Source organism: Quercus lobata, chromosome 7 (assembly GCF_001633185.2).
Source record: "Quercus lobata isolate SW786 chromosome 7, ValleyOak3.0 Primary Assembly, whole genome shotgun sequence".
NCBI classification, from domain to species: Eukaryota; Viridiplantae; Streptophyta; class Magnoliopsida; order Fagales; family Fagaceae; genus Quercus; species Quercus lobata.
In genome coordinates this window covers 34,404,136-34,421,721 of record NC_044910.1, presented here as the reverse complement: position 1 = coordinate 34,421,721, position 17,586 = coordinate 34,404,136, and the positions used below count along the sequence as shown (strand labels likewise).

The window sequence follows — 17,586 nt, the reverse complement described above, 5'->3', positions numbered from 1 at the left end:
GAACTCAATTAAATTAATGAACTCAGTTAAATTTATTAATATTTATTCAATAATTTTAAAATTATACAAATCCCAACATTGCTAACCAAAATAAAATAACATAAAGATAAGTAAAACAAATACACAAGTTTTATTTCTACACATTATCAACATCCTAAAATATAAAACAAAATTACAAATGACTTATTGGATAACTCATTTGACAAAGAATAAAAACATATAAGAAATTTACAATCTTGAAAATTGATTTTATAATTTATTATCAATTGTGGTTGACACTCTATTTTAATTTAAGAATATACATTAAAGTTTGATTATTTAATTATTTATACATAGTCTCTTTTATGAATATCTTATCATTGTTAAGACACACATACTCTAAGAAATATCATAATTTATTTTGACAAGCTGTTTATTTTGGACGTAAATTGTTAAAAAATAGGTTTAAGCATTTATAATTCATGCTAATTTGATACTTTAGCTTCACTATTTTCACACTTATGAATGTTTCTCATACATGTCTACAATTTTAAATCTACATTTTTAACTCTACTATAACCAGATTATCTTGACATGTACTTTGCTATTTGATATCTAAAAATCTTTACTCATTACAGAATGCTCAACTATTTATCTTTCAATTATGGATGGCAATTTAAGCCCAATCTGTGGGTACCCGGTATAGCCTGACCCTAATGGATCGGATTTTACTCGGCCTGATAAATAATAGGGCCGGGTATGGGTTTTTTTAAAAAAAAACCCGAAACGGGTCCAAGGTCGGGTTGGGTTCGGGTTTAGTCATACCTAGCCCGAACCCGACCCGGCCCGAACCCAGCCCGAACTCGGCCTGTATACATATATAATATTAAAAAAAAAAAAAAAAATTAAAACCCTACTACCTTAATATAATTACTCTCTTTCATTCTTTTCAGAATTCATTTTTTTTAACTCTCAACCGCCTCCTTTCTCTCTTTCTCAAGCTCTCAAGATCTCTGCCACCCTCTCTCTCTCTCAAGTTCTCACTGCTGGTTGCCCTTTTTCTCTCTCAAGCTCTCACAGAGGAGCACGGATCTCGTGGTGGTTGCTGTTTGTCATGAAGGAGCACGGGATTGTTAGATCAAATATGAGGACGGGATTGTGTTTTCTATTTGTGATTTGTGTTTATTTTTTTTGAGTAAAAAATTTGTATTAACAGAGAAAGCAAAAAAACAAGCTGATTTGTGTTTCTATTTATGTTTGGGATTGTGATTTGTATTTTATTTTATTTTATTTTATTTTTTTATGAGTGAAAAATCTATATTAACAAAGAAAAGCCAAAAAAAAAAAAAATGCTTTTTGTGTTTCTATATATGTTTGACAATCCAGTATAAGTATATGCATCATGGGTTCTTAATTATGCCATAATGTAAGATTTTTATTTTTTATTTTTTATCATATCATATCATATCATATTTTAAGTTGATTGGGCCTATTTTTGGCATCTGGGCCTTAAAAAAAATAGATTATGATTGGGCCATGATTTGGGCTGAGAATTAGGCCCAAATCTGGCCTAGCTGGACAGGGCTCGTGGAGCTCGGCGAGCTGGATCTGGAGCCCAAATAAAAAATCCGTTTAATAAACGAACTGGGTTCGGGTCACAGGTTTCAGCTCTCGGGAATGGTAAAACCCGGCCCAAACCAGACCCGTTGTCATTCCTACTTTCAATTCATTTGCATGTAGTTATGTAAATGTCTCAATTGTTTCCTTAAAGCTCACAACAAACAATTAAACCAATATTGTCTTAATTTTATTTTTTTTTTAAAATGGGTTGGGTCACGAGTCAACCCGTTTTTGCTCTAAGTAAAAAAAATTGGGTTTGGGTTGGGTATTTTTCAAGCCGGGTTGGGTTTGAAAATTCTAACCCGTTTTCTCATGTCTAATGTTATTCCCTGTCATCATTTGCATGTGAAGGAAAGGGAACCATATCACTAATCCAATTACTTTGTTACTATATATATATATATATATATATATATTCTGCCAACCTAGGTTACCTAATACTACCTCTTTTAAATCATTTCAAGTCTATTAGTCTTTGTTATATGGTAGAAGACAATTGCTAAATCTTGATTAAGACCTATTACTCTATTAGTCTCTTAGTGTCAAGATTAAGACCTCTCATCCTTCATTCCCGGAAAATTATTTACAGAAAATGAGGTGGTAGTGCCAGAAATGTTGCATGGCTTTACAAATCAAGAAAAGTGAAAGATGGGCTAATGGCAGTAAAATTGGACTTGCAAATTAATAGCTTATTTTAAATGATAATTTGGAAACTTTTCTGCAAGTTGAAATGAGGAACTTTGGGTTAAATGAAGCATTTGTGAGATGGATTATGGAATGTGTGACATCTTTGTCATCTGTCGTTCTCATCTATGGGGAGAAGACAAGAGATGTCAAACCTAATAAAGGGCTCCTCTTACCTCTTTATTTTATGTCATGAAGTCCTCTCAATGTTTAGAGCACTCCAATTGAAATAGCAACAATAGCAATGCTGTCTTAGTTAACAACCAAATGTAAAACCTTTGACTCTGAAGTTGGAAGCTAGAATTCCTCAACCTCATCATCATAATCAACAAAAGTAACTCAGGACTAGGAACAATTTGAATTGGTTAAAATGTGCTTTATCAAGGCAATGGTCTATAGAACAAGGTGTGAAACCCAAAATTGCAAGCATGCAGAATATCTTTTGGTGCTTCATTCAAAGTTCACCTTTTGCATTGTGTTATAGAATTCATGAATGTAAAGGGAACTAAATTCCTTGAACAACAATTGTAATTTCCCCACCTTTAGTTCATGTGCGTGTTTAAGTTGCTTATCTACAACATTTAATATGTGCCTTTCATTTTTCAATCTCTTATGTGGTCTATAAAATTGCTAATGAATGTTTTTACATTTCCTTTAGTCCGACAATAGAATCAGGGTTCTTCAAGTTCAATCTGAGCATTGCCATTTCCATTTTGAATAAATTTTTCCCTTCGTCCTTGCCCTTGAAGAGCATAGGCTTCTTCTCCATGAGCTGCATCATCCCCAATCTCGATCTCTTCATCGGTCATTCGAAGGGGTATTATAAGTCTAATGACATTGAGTATGATGGATGTAGCTACTACATTCCAACCTATAATAAAAGCTGCTGCTACCAACTGCTTCCAAAATTGAACTCCCCCCCTACCACCATAGAAGGACCCTTTTGAATTGGGGACAGGTAGGAACAGGCTCGAGAGGTATGGATGAGCAAAGAGTCCAGTAAGAGCTCCACCTAAGGTTCCTGCAACAGCATGAGTATGAAAGACACCAAGGGTGTCATCAACCTTTTGCAAAAATGGCAGCTTCTTGCTCAAAACCATCATTGTGTACCATGGAATAGTCCCAGAAGCTATTCCCATTACCAGGGCAGCCCAGCCTTGAACAAGACCTGTGAATTGCGGAAAGTTTGAGAATGTGGAGAAAATTGAATAAAGTATCGACATAGCATAATTTTTAGAATACCATAAATTTTAAACTAATGTATTATCAATCACATAAAAAATATATAAGTAAATAAATAAATTCGAGACATTTATTTATTATGTTTTAAAGTGATATCAATCATATTCATTATTACATCTACTAGTAAATCTTATATAACGAAAATTGATAATAACTTAAATTTTGACTTTTTTTTTTTTTTTTTTTTTTTCATGGTATATGAAAGCAATAATGATACAACATTTTTTACAAGAAAATAGATTTCACAATTATTGGGTTAGTCAACTGTTTGTGGTGGACCCAATTGTTACTAGCACACCCACCATTATTTCTTTGACCAAGTCAAATCTTGCAAACGTAGAAATTTTGTGCAACTTTTTAATGGTCGACTAACTTAGCAATGATGAAATTTATTTGTTGTGAAAAAAGTTGTTTTCATAGTTTTACTAATACGTAAGAGGGAAAATTCTCTTATAAGAATGTTCTCACCTGCACCAGGAGTTATACAGACCAACCCAGTTATCATTCCCTGGATGGCTCCAATCACAGATGGTTTCTTGAAGAATAACACATCCCAACATGTCCATACCAACAGACTGGTGGCTGCACAAATGTGAGTGTTGAGAACTGCCATAGAAGAATCCACGTTGGCAGAAAAAGGATCTCCACCATTGAAACCAGTCCATCTCATCCAAAGAATTCCAGCACCAGCAAGTGCTAGTAATAGATTGTTAGGTGGGAATTCTTCTCGGTCCTCCCTCGATCTTGGTCCAACCTACAATGAAGACCAAGCAAAAGTCAAAGCTACTACTTATTTTCGTTGAATAATTTGATTCATTGGATGCTACACTATTGACTACTTTGCATAAATTCGTACACCCTTACTTAGATTATGATCCAGTGCATATGCAATTGCTTTTAATGGCTGAGATTGAGAATTAAACAAAATATCTTTCAATATTGCCCCTTAAATAAAAATTACACCCCCATACAATATCCTAGTTATTAGACTAGGATCATAATCCATATTCCTTCATTTAAAATTTCACACAATTCTAGAATTAATATCTTTAAAAATGGATCGTGGTTCATACTAAATATTTACGGGGAAAGTTAATGGATGCCCTAATGATATTTGTTTAATAAATATTTTTAGAATTAATATTTTTTATGTGAAAAGAAAAATAGAATTAATTAATTTTTTATGTTTCCAATAAAAATAGTATCAAAACTTTCTTAAGATAATCTATTAACAACTACGCGCCCATGAATGGGCGCAATATATATAAATCTAAAGATGTATTATGTATCTAATGTCAGAGCATTTAAAATTTTAAATAATTTATTGTTGAAACAAAAATTAAATAACATGGCACTTTGTACTTCGTTAAATCCATTAAATATTAAAATCTTAATGTTAAATGGAATCTCTTAATTGCCAGTGAAATAGAAAGATTTCCTTACCCAATAAGCTGCTGTGAATCCTGCTGCACCAGAAGCTAAATGGACAACATAACCACCTGAATAATCCATGACACCCCATTGGAAGAGGAAGCCACCACCCCATACACTGAATGCACCAACAGTGTAAGAGAAAGTGATCCAAAGTGGTACAAAAGCCATCCAAGCTCTGATACTCATCCGACCCAGAACTGAACCAGCAAGCAAAATCACAGTCACAGCAGCAAAGGCATACTGGAAGAACACCATAGTAGCTGTAGGGTATAAGAGTGTAGCTGCAGCAGTAATATTTTTATACTGTGTGGAGGGTAAAACACTTTGTGAGATCAAATAGTCTTGAGAAACAGCAAGGCCAGCTTTACCCCAAAATGGAAGAAGCTTTTCACCAAATGACATCTTGTAAGCCCACAATACCCAACAAGGCATTATAGCTGCAAAGGCAAATAGAGCCATGAAAGCTGAGTTTAGAGCCCATTTCTTCTTCACTAGGCCTGCATAGAGAATCACTAGCCCAGGCATGCCTTGCATGCCAACTAGTGCTGCAGATATCATCTGCCATGCATTGTCTCCTTTGTTTAGCCATTCAGGCACGGCTGGAACTAGGCCTTGAAGGTATGCCGATGGAACAACTGAAGAGTTTGCCATCTTTGGTGGGTCTTCAAGGTTGTAGCTCTGACCCCAAAGACCTTCACAGGGGGAGATTTAGGAGACCTCTAGTTATATAAAGAATACAGTGTTTTTTTTTTTTTTTTTTTTTTTTTTTTTTTTTTTTTTTTTAATGTGGTTGGATACTTAGATGATTCAAGATTCTATTTTCATAGTCAAAAGAAGCACCCGTTGCCATGGTGGTTTTGTTTGAAATATCAAATATGTAGGATCCACTTTGTTGTCATCTAAGCATGATTTTGACTATTTTGTCAAAGTGATTGAATGAGATGATGTGCCCGCACATACACACATATATAAATTGCATCTAGCTTAGAGTGGAAGTTGGATTTCTCATATCATATCTTTTTAAGGTAGATTATATTTTGATGTCCACTTAAATTATTTGTGATCTAGAATTCCAATACGTCAATACCAATTCTTTTTAAAATAAATGGTTAAGATTTTAAAAATTCCATAATAAAGTTAAGGGTATGTTTTTGGATTAATTTTTTTTTTTTACTTTTATGTTTGATACTAATCAATGTTGTACATCTTTCTATCAATTATATTCAAAGTTTATTGATTATTCCAACCATATCATTGAATTAGTTTTAACCTAAAGTTTTTGATAATTCAATTATTACAATAAGAGAGGAAGTATTAATATATAAATCATGGACATTATGATATAAACATGAATATGTATCTGTATTCTAACATGTGATCGGTGCGCTAATGCACCGAACATGATCCCAAATTTAATAAAAGATATTGTGATGGTGAATGCACAGAATCTCTCAAGCACATGAGGGAAGATTCCACCAGATTCTTGTCCAATAGTCTTTGAATTCATAGAAATTTTGTTTATGCTAAAAGTCAAGATCTGAACTCGCGCGAAGTTACGCATACAAGGACAGCGCCCATAAATATCGGTGGGATCTACAGTACCAAGAATTTTCGCACCATATTCATTATTCAAAGTTTTCCAAGCAGCTTGGGGTGTGAACATGGAAATTTGCGCATAAAACAAATGTGGGTTTATCGATTTTGGCGACTAGTAAACGCTGTTCATAGTCCCCACCTTTGAAACTGGATCTTATTATCAAACTGTTGTAGATGTCCTGATGTAATGCTTTTGTATTCTTTTCTTTCTTGTTTACTTTTGTTTGAATTGTCACACGATGCCGGCTAAGAATTGAGCTGTTCGAGTAATGTTACTTCAATAAATATGTGTGTGATGTAAAATGGATGAGTTCATGCCGAAAATTACTTTTTAATTATTTAGAAAAATAAAAAGGAATTATCACCTATATATGTTTATAAAAAATATATGTTTAGATATGGTCTATAGTGTAGTTTTTTAAAGCCTACTTGTCTTTTATATAATTATATTACATGCAGAAGTGACCAGTGGAATCTGAATTTTGAATGTAGTAGGGCTGTAGTGGTGGTAAAATATGACACCCACAAACGAAACCCCCACGTCATATAATTTTTTTATTTGTTGAAATTAAGAATTGGATAAAACGGATTAAACTTATGTGGATCTCTCTTTGGGATCTAAAATTCATTATTTTATATATATATATATATATATATATTAAAAAAAAGGATATTCATCATTTTATAGTGTTGTTGTACACTTGTACTAAGAGCATCCACATCAGTAAATGCAAAATTTTTGTAAATTTGCACATCTAAAATCTACTTTTTCTATTTTACACTTCCATTTTTACAAAACATCCACGTCAGTTTGTTTATTATACACAATTATTCAAATAAAATATTCAATCCACACCCACCATCAACCCACAAATCTTCAGCTAATTTATTCCTATCAAACACATAAACAATCAACAAAATTAAAAAAAAAAAAAAAAAAAAACACACACACACACACGCGCACACACAATTCTAACTTTTTGAGCAGCCAAACAAAAACCCAGATAGACAAAAAGCAAAAGAAAGAAAGCAAAATAAACCCAGGTAGAGAAGGTGTAGATGAGTCTCATGGAGCCACCCCAAGCGGCTTGCTTGGACTTTGTTAGGGTACTTTTTTTTAACACCTAATTTTATTTGAGTACCACCTATTTATTTTCAAATACCACTAATAAGTTATTGGATTTTCCCAAATATTTTTTGCTCTACTATTATGTTAATGACAAATGTTTCATATCTTATCACTTAAATTGGGTTATGATATAAATTATCACAAAAAGCCCAAGAACTCATATTTTATCCAATTTTATTATCATTATTTAGCTAAGCCCAAAACCGGCCCTATGAACCTAATACACACATCCTATTCTATTTAAAACCCAAGAATACTTATACTTGGCAATATTTGAAAAGCTCATGATTCAAATCCATGGCAAAACAATTTTATCAATGGAATTCAAATCCATAATCAAAGCCCATGGTTTAAACCCATGCCAATTTATTTATCCAAAACCCAATTCACATTAACAATATCAAAACCCAATTCTCATTGGCAATATCAAAACCCAGTTCTCGCTGGCAATATTTAAAGCCCAATTTTCATTGGCAACATCAAAGCCCAATTCAGCCCAATTCTCATTGGCAAAATCAAAAACCCAACTTACGATAGCACTATTAAAAGCTCAAGCTAACTACTTGGCACTTTTTATCAAAAGCCCAAAGTTATCAATGCTTGGCAAAATACTATATCATAATTATTTCACTTAAAAGTCCAATAATGAACAATACTTTAGATCCTTAAACCTATTACCATAATATTACAAGCTTATGGAATTTATAAATTATCTACTCTCAAAACCCATGGCGATCATCTTATAAAAGCTCATGGAAATATATGATTATTAGACCCATGACATTTATTTATTTCATATTATAAACTCATGTTCACTATCCATCTTACATTACAACATTCGTAATATTTATTACCAAAACTCATGGTAATTATTCATCCTACATGTCCATTATGATTATTTATAGAGAAACTCATGAGAACATCACATTATTCCATTATAGTGGTTGTTACCATATTTATTTAAAACTCATGATAAATATCATTCTCAAGAAAAATATTGGAGGCCATTATTTAAAAAAGCTCCAAGGAATATATCATTTACAAAGTAATCCATAGTAAAAATTATGAGAAGTTATTTAAAGCCCATGAGAATTAATACCCAAAATCTATCATAAATATTTATTAAAGCTCATAGATTCATTTTATTTCTACTAACAACTAAAGCCCATGAGAAGTAAAAAACTCATGGCAAAGCATGTCTTTAATGCCCATTTTGCAGGCCCAAGAATCTCGTAGAGAAGGGAGCAAGCCCAAGCAAAGAGAGGGCCATGTGGCCCAACTAAAAGTGTTGAAATGGAGCAAAGTTCCAGCCCAAAAAGGTCCCAACAAGAGGCTTGAAAGTGGGCAACTAGCCCTTGTTCATCCCTAACCAAAGAAACAATTAGGGACCCCTACAAGAGAACCAAGTCTTTGAGGATGAATTAGAGGCTGTCCCATCAGTTTTCTGCCACCCTTTGCCTGACATGAACAGTGCCCAAGGGCTGTCATATCAGCTGAAGTCCAAAGGATGATGGGACTCCATCATCTTTCTCAAAACTGCACCTCTAGCGGAAAAGGGAGCTGAAACCAAATCATCCAAACTTCAACAAATTGATGCTATAAATATTAAAAACGTTCAAAACATGATTCATGAGCCAAGCCCATGAATCCTAAAAGGGAAAATTTGGGAACATGTGGTTTGGAGGGTATAAAGTGATCTCCAACGGAACCCTCTGAAGTGGGCTTAAACTTTGACACCTGGCTTGAAGTGTTGAATTCTACTTCCTAGGGTTCAAATCTCAGTTGCAGCATTATGATTCGTTCTTGATACTTGCCTTAATCTCATTGGCTGAACACAATCTCAGCAATCTTAGCATTTAATGCAAGATTATCCCAAACACTCCAAAATCCCACCATTACCCAAAGAAGTAAGGTAACCCCAAAAGCAAATCTCCCATTTTTAGGCCAAATCCAAGTTATTAATGCAGCTTTCTGGCTCCCCTGAATCAGGCCTACATTTTTTTGGATTCTTGTTAATTAATACTTCTCCAAAACTCCATTATAAAAGCAAAAGCATCTCAGCCCACAAAGGGGGGGACGGACTCCCTCTGAAATTCTTGATCTATTTGCCATTTTACTGGTGGTTTAGCTCTCTTTAAGCTCACTACTCATCCCTTTCAGCCCACACTCATCTAACCTTAGATATTCTTTTCTCTCCTTTACACAATCATAACTTATAAATGTCTCCCAATTAGTCACAGATAGCTACCCTCTTTGAAACTCTTGATTTATTTTCCATTTTACTTGTGGTTTAGCTCTCCTTAAGCTCACCACTCATCCCCCTTTAGCCCACTACTCACTAAAGCCTTAACCTCAGTGTTAATCCCATCTCACTCACTCAGAACAGCCCACATTACCTCATTCATACTTTATGCACACATACTCATCAAAATCTTAGTTTAATACTTGCTTCACTGAGTTGGGATCTCTCTTTCCCTTCATTCCATCCTATTTTCCCTTTTGTATTTGTAACTATAAAGCCTTTAATCTTTATTTAGTATTATTATGATGAAGGCTGAAAGCTCGAAAATGTGTTAAAAACACAAGAGCTGTTTAGACCCCCAAATAAAATTACTGCTAGATTGCTTTTACTCTAACTTATCTAAGTGCGGAAACAAGAATAAATAAAGCGCAATAAACCGATACTACTCTAGTGCATAAACATGAATAAAAAACATTAAAAGTAAAGCACAAGAGTAAGGGAAGAGAGAATGCAAACACAAGATAATACGCCGATGTGTTATCGAAAAGGAAACTGAAGAACTCGGCGAAAAACCTCTCCACCACCCTCCAAACGGTAATCGATCTACTAGACAATTAGTTGGGATACATGGGTTAGCAAGAGACCCTCCAAGCCTAATCTACTCGATGTACCAAAGTCTTTCAAGCTCCTACTCCAACAAGGTTTCTCGGAACCGTGTCTTGTCTAGCTCTCCGGATCCCGCAATCCACCCGATTGCATTCGCCAAGCCTTACCGGCTTCTTTTGGCAATTCCCCAAAACTTCTCAAGTTCCAAAACACTCTCTACACTCCGAATAGGTGTGGGTTTTGTTTGGGTACAAATCTCCTCTCAAAGTATGACAATGAGTGAGGGATGGAGAAGAGGCTACAATGATTTCTCACTAAGGATGAGTAGCCATCTCTCAAAAAGATGGGTGTGTGTTGTAGAAAACCTATCTAGGGTTTTTCTCTTTGAATGGCCTCCTTTACATTTGTGAGTAATGAGGGTATATATAGTATGGGTGAAGGGTAGGAAAGTCACACTTAAAAATCCTCCAGGCAAAATGTTTTACGACTGTCTCGCGAGAAGGCCTTACCCACGAGACACTCGCGAAAACGATAGTCTGGCACAACTTTTCAACTTCCAGTCATGTGCTTCTCACGTGGCTCTTTCGCGGCTTAACTTCTCGCGAGCTTCTCGTGAAATCCACTAATTCTTCATTTAAGCTTAAGTCTTCACCAACTTAATACTAAACCCAATACAATAAAATCCCACAAAGTACAAGGAAATAAATTAAAGCAATTACAACACTTTTTGTCATGGAATAAAGCCAACAAAACACATAGTTATAAATTACAACTTTACAAAGGCTATAATGTTTTGGAAACTATGGAAGTTTTCCCTTATGTTGACTTAATAATAATAAGGAAAACATATGATTTTTACCACGTAAACACACTTATTAACTTGAAATTACCCTACTGTTGGAGATAATACCGTACCACTAGAGGACTGATTTGAACTATGATGCTGTAAAAGGACTAATAATATAACAAACTAACAACAGTAACGTATTTATTGTGCTTTATTGTTATCTTCTTGTTAGGGTGCAGCCTTCATCTCTTGCTTGGGCGGGCTTACACAACACCAAAAGCCTTTGGGCTTTATTTCAAGGGTCCATCGTTTTGTTTCAGCTTGGCTACCCCATATTCTATTTGGAAACATCAAAAAATTTCCCCTCAACAGACTTTGACTTGGTAGATAGGTCTCATGGGTTATTGAGAGTTTTTGAGCGATCTTGCAAATGGGTCTCAACTGATGTTGCTGAGAATCAAGAGTTTTTGAGCAATTTGGAAGAGGATTTGAGTTTTTGAGCGATCTGGATGTAGGCGAAGGATGTTGGAACGGGGGCATCATTTTGGCTCGCCGGAATATCAAATTAAAGAACGACAGCATCATTCAGTCAGTCATGGACTTAAGTCACTCAAGTCATGGTTGCTAAGGAAGAAGAGTGTTCGACGGCAGTGGAGAGTGAGGTGAGAGTGAGCAACAGAGACAAGGAGAGAGAAAAAATTATTAAAATATTAAATACAAGTGCTACAGTAACCATGCATATATGCATGATTACTGTAGTAAATGTGCAAATATGCATACTTATAGAAGCACTAATGTGGAGCATTTTTTAGGCAAAATGTGTAAAATTTGTGTCTTTTTCTATTATGCAAGACTTTGCATCCACTGATGTGGATGCTTTAAGTTTTTATTCTGGCCAGCACTTGAGTTTGGTATAGAAGTCGAAATTGGTCAAGCTATTTTGGAATGTGACTGCGAGGTAATCATTAAAGCTTTGGGAGAAGATGGAAGGGCTCTAGCCTCCTTTGATCCGTTGATTCAAGATTCTAAGTTTTTCTCTAGATTTTTTAATCAAATACTATACTCTCATGTTAGGAGAGATGCTAATAAACTTGTCCATAGTCTAGTTAAGTATTCTTTTAATGTCACAGACTATGCTGTGTGGATGGACGATATTCCACCATAGTTTTATTATGTTTTTTAGGTTGATATAGTTGGTCTTCATTAATAAAGTTTTTAGGTTTTCTTTTATAAAAAATAATAAAAAGTATAATTTTTTATTTTATTTTATAAAATTGGTGGACAAAATTAATATATGATTTCTTGTATATATTGAATTTGTCAATGAAATTTAATCATGTAACTTATCCATGTAGTACAAATTATATATCTTCTTTCAAAGATAATTAAATTAATGATATGATTCTTTTAAAAATATAAAGAATTAATGATACGATTCATTGATCAATAGAAATAAGTTGGTAGTATTTAATTGAAAAACTTATCATACAACATAAAACTAAATATATATATATATATATAAATAAATAAATAAACTAAAATCTTTTAAAACTTGTCAGATATACGTGGTTTAATATTTCCCTGAGTGTATGGAAAGGGTGAGATTTAGGGAGTTTTAAAACTGTAAAATTTAATTTCCTTAAACAAGCATTTAAGGTATAGTTTAGAGTGATAAAATATAATTTTCCCTAAAAACAAAATGAGAATAAAAAAAATGTGGGGGCTATATATCCTTGGATACTTCTTTTTCTTTCTTTTGATACCATCCTTGGATACTTCTTCTGAATGTATTATATGCTATTAATTTCGTACCAAACGACTTAGGAGTAGAGTACGGATTACGGATTACCAATTCTATTATAGGTATGATTAACTAACTTTTTTCAGAATCAAAGGTATGGTTAATTTCGTATATCATACTTTTCCCTTACACATCTGTAAACGTTTACTTTAATTTAAAAAATTGGATTTGAAACATTTTATATATATATATATATATATATATATGTATAATTATGGTAAAAAAGTCTTATAGTTTAATTAACAAATCCTGATATTTCTAACGTCCAAAGGATTAATCCGTCTTTTTTATTGTAATTAATCAAATTATACAAAAGAAAATATATATTGGAGTTAGGCTTATGGATAACAATTGTAGGTACGACATCTCAAATATACAGATTGCTTGGCTTGCAACCAGATTTATATCCACACCTGGGTTTTTGAGGTTGGAAATTAACTCAAAAGCAAGATGGTGTGGCTAATGGCTGTCAGCCAATAATTTTATACAAAGGAATTGGTAAATATGGAGTGAGGGGACAGAGCCAATGAGGATTTTGAACAAGTTGACATGTGATGTGAGGGGTCATAAAGAAGAATTAGACCCATTTAGAATCAAAAAGCAAAGAATTTATGAGGTTTTTTCAATTAAGGAAATCTTGCACTGGCCTTGTTGTGACAATCTTCTTGTCTTTTTGTTATTTGGTTTCAATTTCTTTGCGGTATTGTTCATTTGTTTGGCATATATGTACATGCCACACTTGGATGACTTTTCAATTAGCGCGTTAAACTAGACTCAGAAAACTTTGTTCTATAAGTAAATTCCAAGAGAGTAATTAATGGACCTAATGGTTTTTCTGTTTTTATGTGTAGCTCATAGTTAGGCTCCAATTTTTCCACAGAAACGACGGATGCAATGTCTTCCTCAAGGATATATGTAGTATTTATATATAGCTTAACAAATGTGGGTGGAATTTATAAAAAGCTTGGCCTGCACAATCAAGCAGAACGAAAGGCAAACTCCAGTAGTGCCATCATTCAGAAATTAATTCATTCTATTGATTGGTTACTTCTTTGGATACAATCCTCCTATCTACTTCCTCAAAAAAAAAAAAAAAAAAAAAAAAAAAAAAAAAAAAAAAAAATTAAGGGGGAAACACAAATTTTCATTCTAGTTTCTCCTTGAAACATGAAATTCCAGAAAATTTGAGTATATCATCTAATCTTATGTGGTAATGTTTTATACGTAAATCATTAAATATTCATAAAAACAAACAATGAATTAATCATATGATGATCCCTATCATTATTATTTTCATATAAAATATAAATCCATCACATGTGGACTTTGTATTACGCACAAAAAACCCCATGGAGGTTAAGTGCTATACTTAGAGCATTAGTATTGGTGGTGCTAAAAAGTTATATTGTTATATTTAGGTGCGGTTTGGGTTTGCGTCCACAGCGTTTTTTTTTTTTTTTTTTTTTTTTTTTGCTTCAGCAGCACCTTATGACTAAGAGCATCCACAACAGTGGAGCTAAAAATTTAGCTTTTTAACTCCACCAAAAATTACTTTATCTATTTTACCTACATACATGTCACAGCAGTGGAGCTATTTTAGCTTTTAACACAATAAAATAATATATCTACTACCAGTGCTGACTGAATAGTGGAGCAAAAAATGCGGTCGCCTAAAGTCCCAAGTAAAAAAAAGGCCCCCAAATTTTAACCAATAGGGTTATTTATAATCAATTAATAAAATAATATTTTTTTACCAGATGAAAAACAAATAAAAAATAGAGAAAAATGCAACGTCCACAATATTTTTTATAACACTTTTACAATTATGCTAAGTAGTACGTTGTTACAACCTGTTATTGATGGAAAAAAAATAATTATAGTGATATTTTCAAAGAGAAAAAAAAAAGTAACTTAAAACCTAGGATGTTTTGTAAAAAAATATTGTGAATGTTGTACTTTAAAAAAAAAAAATAAGAATAATAATAAGAGTTTAGTTAGCAAACTTTTACTAGTTCTCATTTAAGTCCACCACTAATACCACTCTTTTACATACTATTATCAATTTACTATATCAACAAGTATGAAAAATTTTGTCAAATTTTTTCTGTTTATAAAATTTCTAAAAAAAGAAAAAATTCTACATAGTTTATGTTAATTAGTAGTAATTTTGCATTTAAAACAAGATAATCAATTTTCGCCTTAGGCTCCCAAATACAACAAGCCGCCCCTGTCTACTACAATAAAATAATATATCTATTACAATAAACAACAATCACAACCACCTGCAACTGTCACCACTACCGCCGCCGCCGCCGCCGCCGCTGCCACTGCCACTGCCACTGCCACTGCCACCGCCACCACCGCCGCCACCATCGTCGTCACCACCGCCTTTTTTACTGTCACCGCCAATAAATTGTGAGTCAATTTCTATATCCCCATTCATGATTCCCGTGATATATGTTAGGTTTCTACGTAACTCTGTGTCTCTACATGACTCCATAAAATTAGAAAAAAAAAAAAAATATAAACTTCCCTGCACATAGAAAATTCCCAAATTAACATTTATATCTACACAACAAATTACAGAGACATTTATAGACATTTACAGAGACATTTATATCAACACAACAAATGTAAACTTCCCTGCACACAGAAAATTCTCAAACGTAACTCTGTGGTTTTGTACAACACAACAAATTACAAAGACAACAAAACATATAAACTTTCCTGCACAAATTACAAAGACCACAAGAACTTCTATTACAAGAAAACCACACAACAAATTCCTACAAACAGAAAATTCTCAATACATTCTTCCATTCAGATGTTATACCCAGCAAAAACAGCAAAAAAATAACACCATTTGCCCGAAACAACATAGCGATAACACCATTTTTCACCACAAAATAACACTAAACCCAGAAAAATTAAGCCAAAACAACAAACACCCAAATGAAAAAATTCACTACAAAAGAAGAGAGAGCACTGACCTGAAGTGGATCGGCTGGGACGACATGGGCTGAGGCGTAGGTTGGGACGGCGTGGGCTGGGACGGCGACGGCTTGGGCTGGGAGATGAGAGAAATGAGAGCTTGAGAGATGAGAGAGATGTGAGCTTGATGAGAGAACTGATGAGAGCTTGATGAGAGAACTGAGCTTGAGAGTGATGATGAGAGAGAGCACGGTGAGATAGAATAAAAGAAATGAAAAAAATAAAGTAAGTTGCATTATTGTAATCGGAGGTTAAATAATTTTTTTTTTTTTTTTTTTAGATGTCTGCTATAGTGCACATCTATAGATAGATGTGCACTGTAAAAAATTAGCAAAAAATTATAACTTTTCCTCCACTACTGCAAGGCTTTTTTGGTATATTGGTGGAGCTAAAATAGTATTATAGCTTTTTAGCTTCACTATTGCAAGTGCTTTAAGTCAGCAGTTGTCCACAGATTCCACAAATTACACTTTTTAGTAACTTTTTCATTAAAAATGGGTCTCACGATACTATTCACACATTTAAAAATTATTTTGTTACAGTATTTTCAATTTTCAATTTCAACAAAATAAGTTCTATCTAAACAGACCCTTAGTACCACTAATTACAAAAGTGAGAATCCAATGGTGGAGGTATAGTGTATGTTTGGATAGCATGTTTAAGTGATGCATCTGCGTTTTCTCTTTTTTTTTTTTTTTTTTTCAACCGCAACTGTTGACCGGTCTTTTTTGAACAGTGCATAAATGCATTGTTCACGGGTCTCACAAACTTCACTTTTTATCAGTTTTTTCATTAAAAATGGGTCCCACAGTACTATTTACACATTTAAAAATTATTTTACTACAGTGTTTTCAGTTTTCAATTTCAGTAAAATAAGTTCTATCCAAATAGACTCATAGTTAAAAATTTTAGCTTTTCAACTACTGTATACGGCCAAAAATGACTGTATACAGCTAAAACAATATATTATATTTTATTGCTCCCTCTAATTAAATAATATTTCTTCCTCTCCTTTTTTTTTTTTTTTTTTTTTTTTACCTTGTTTCCTTTTTCTGCTCGTTGGCTCTCTCTGTTCAGTTCAGTCTCACTCTCTCCACTTTCCATTTTTTTTCTCTCTTCCTCACTTTCACCGACCCAAGAGCCTACCCCTGCCCAGCGCCGACCCAAGCGCTGCCTAGCGTCGGCGTGGTTGCTAGGTAACTTAGAGTGGATTTCTGGGTGTGGTGGCGTGGTTTCTCGGCGAGGGATTCTCGTTGTGGCGGCGTGGGTTTCTCAGCGTGGGATTCTCTGCGTGGCTGTGTTGGTGGTGGGGTTTGTGGGTTGGTGTGGCCACGGTGGTGGTGGTGGATGTGGGTGGCAGTGGGTATAGGTTTTTGGGTGTTGGTGGTGGTGGTGGTGGGTTGTTGATTGGGTTGTGGATTGTTTCGATTGTACCATTGTTACGATTCGTGGGTTGATTTTTTCGGCTGGTTTTT

General features: G+C 34.0%; 1 protein-coding gene across 1 annotated transcript; it reads right to left on the bottom strand.

The window, feature by feature from the left end:
- Positions 1–2,712: 2,712 nt before the first annotated feature.
- LOC115951266 (ammonium transporter 3 member 3-like) lies at positions 2,713–5,696 on the bottom strand. Its single transcript, XM_031068451.1, has 3 exons — positions 4,969–5,696; positions 3,994–4,279; positions 2,713–3,451 (listed from the first exon to the last, which is right to left on the bottom strand). The coding sequence occupies exons 1-3, from the start codon at positions 5,608–5,610 to the stop codon at positions 2,955–2,957; spliced, it is 1,425 nt and encodes a 474-aa protein (XP_030924311.1). The 5' UTR covers positions 5,611–5,696; the 3' UTR covers positions 2,713–2,954.
- Between the last annotated feature and the right edge of the window lie 11,890 nt (positions 5,697–17,586).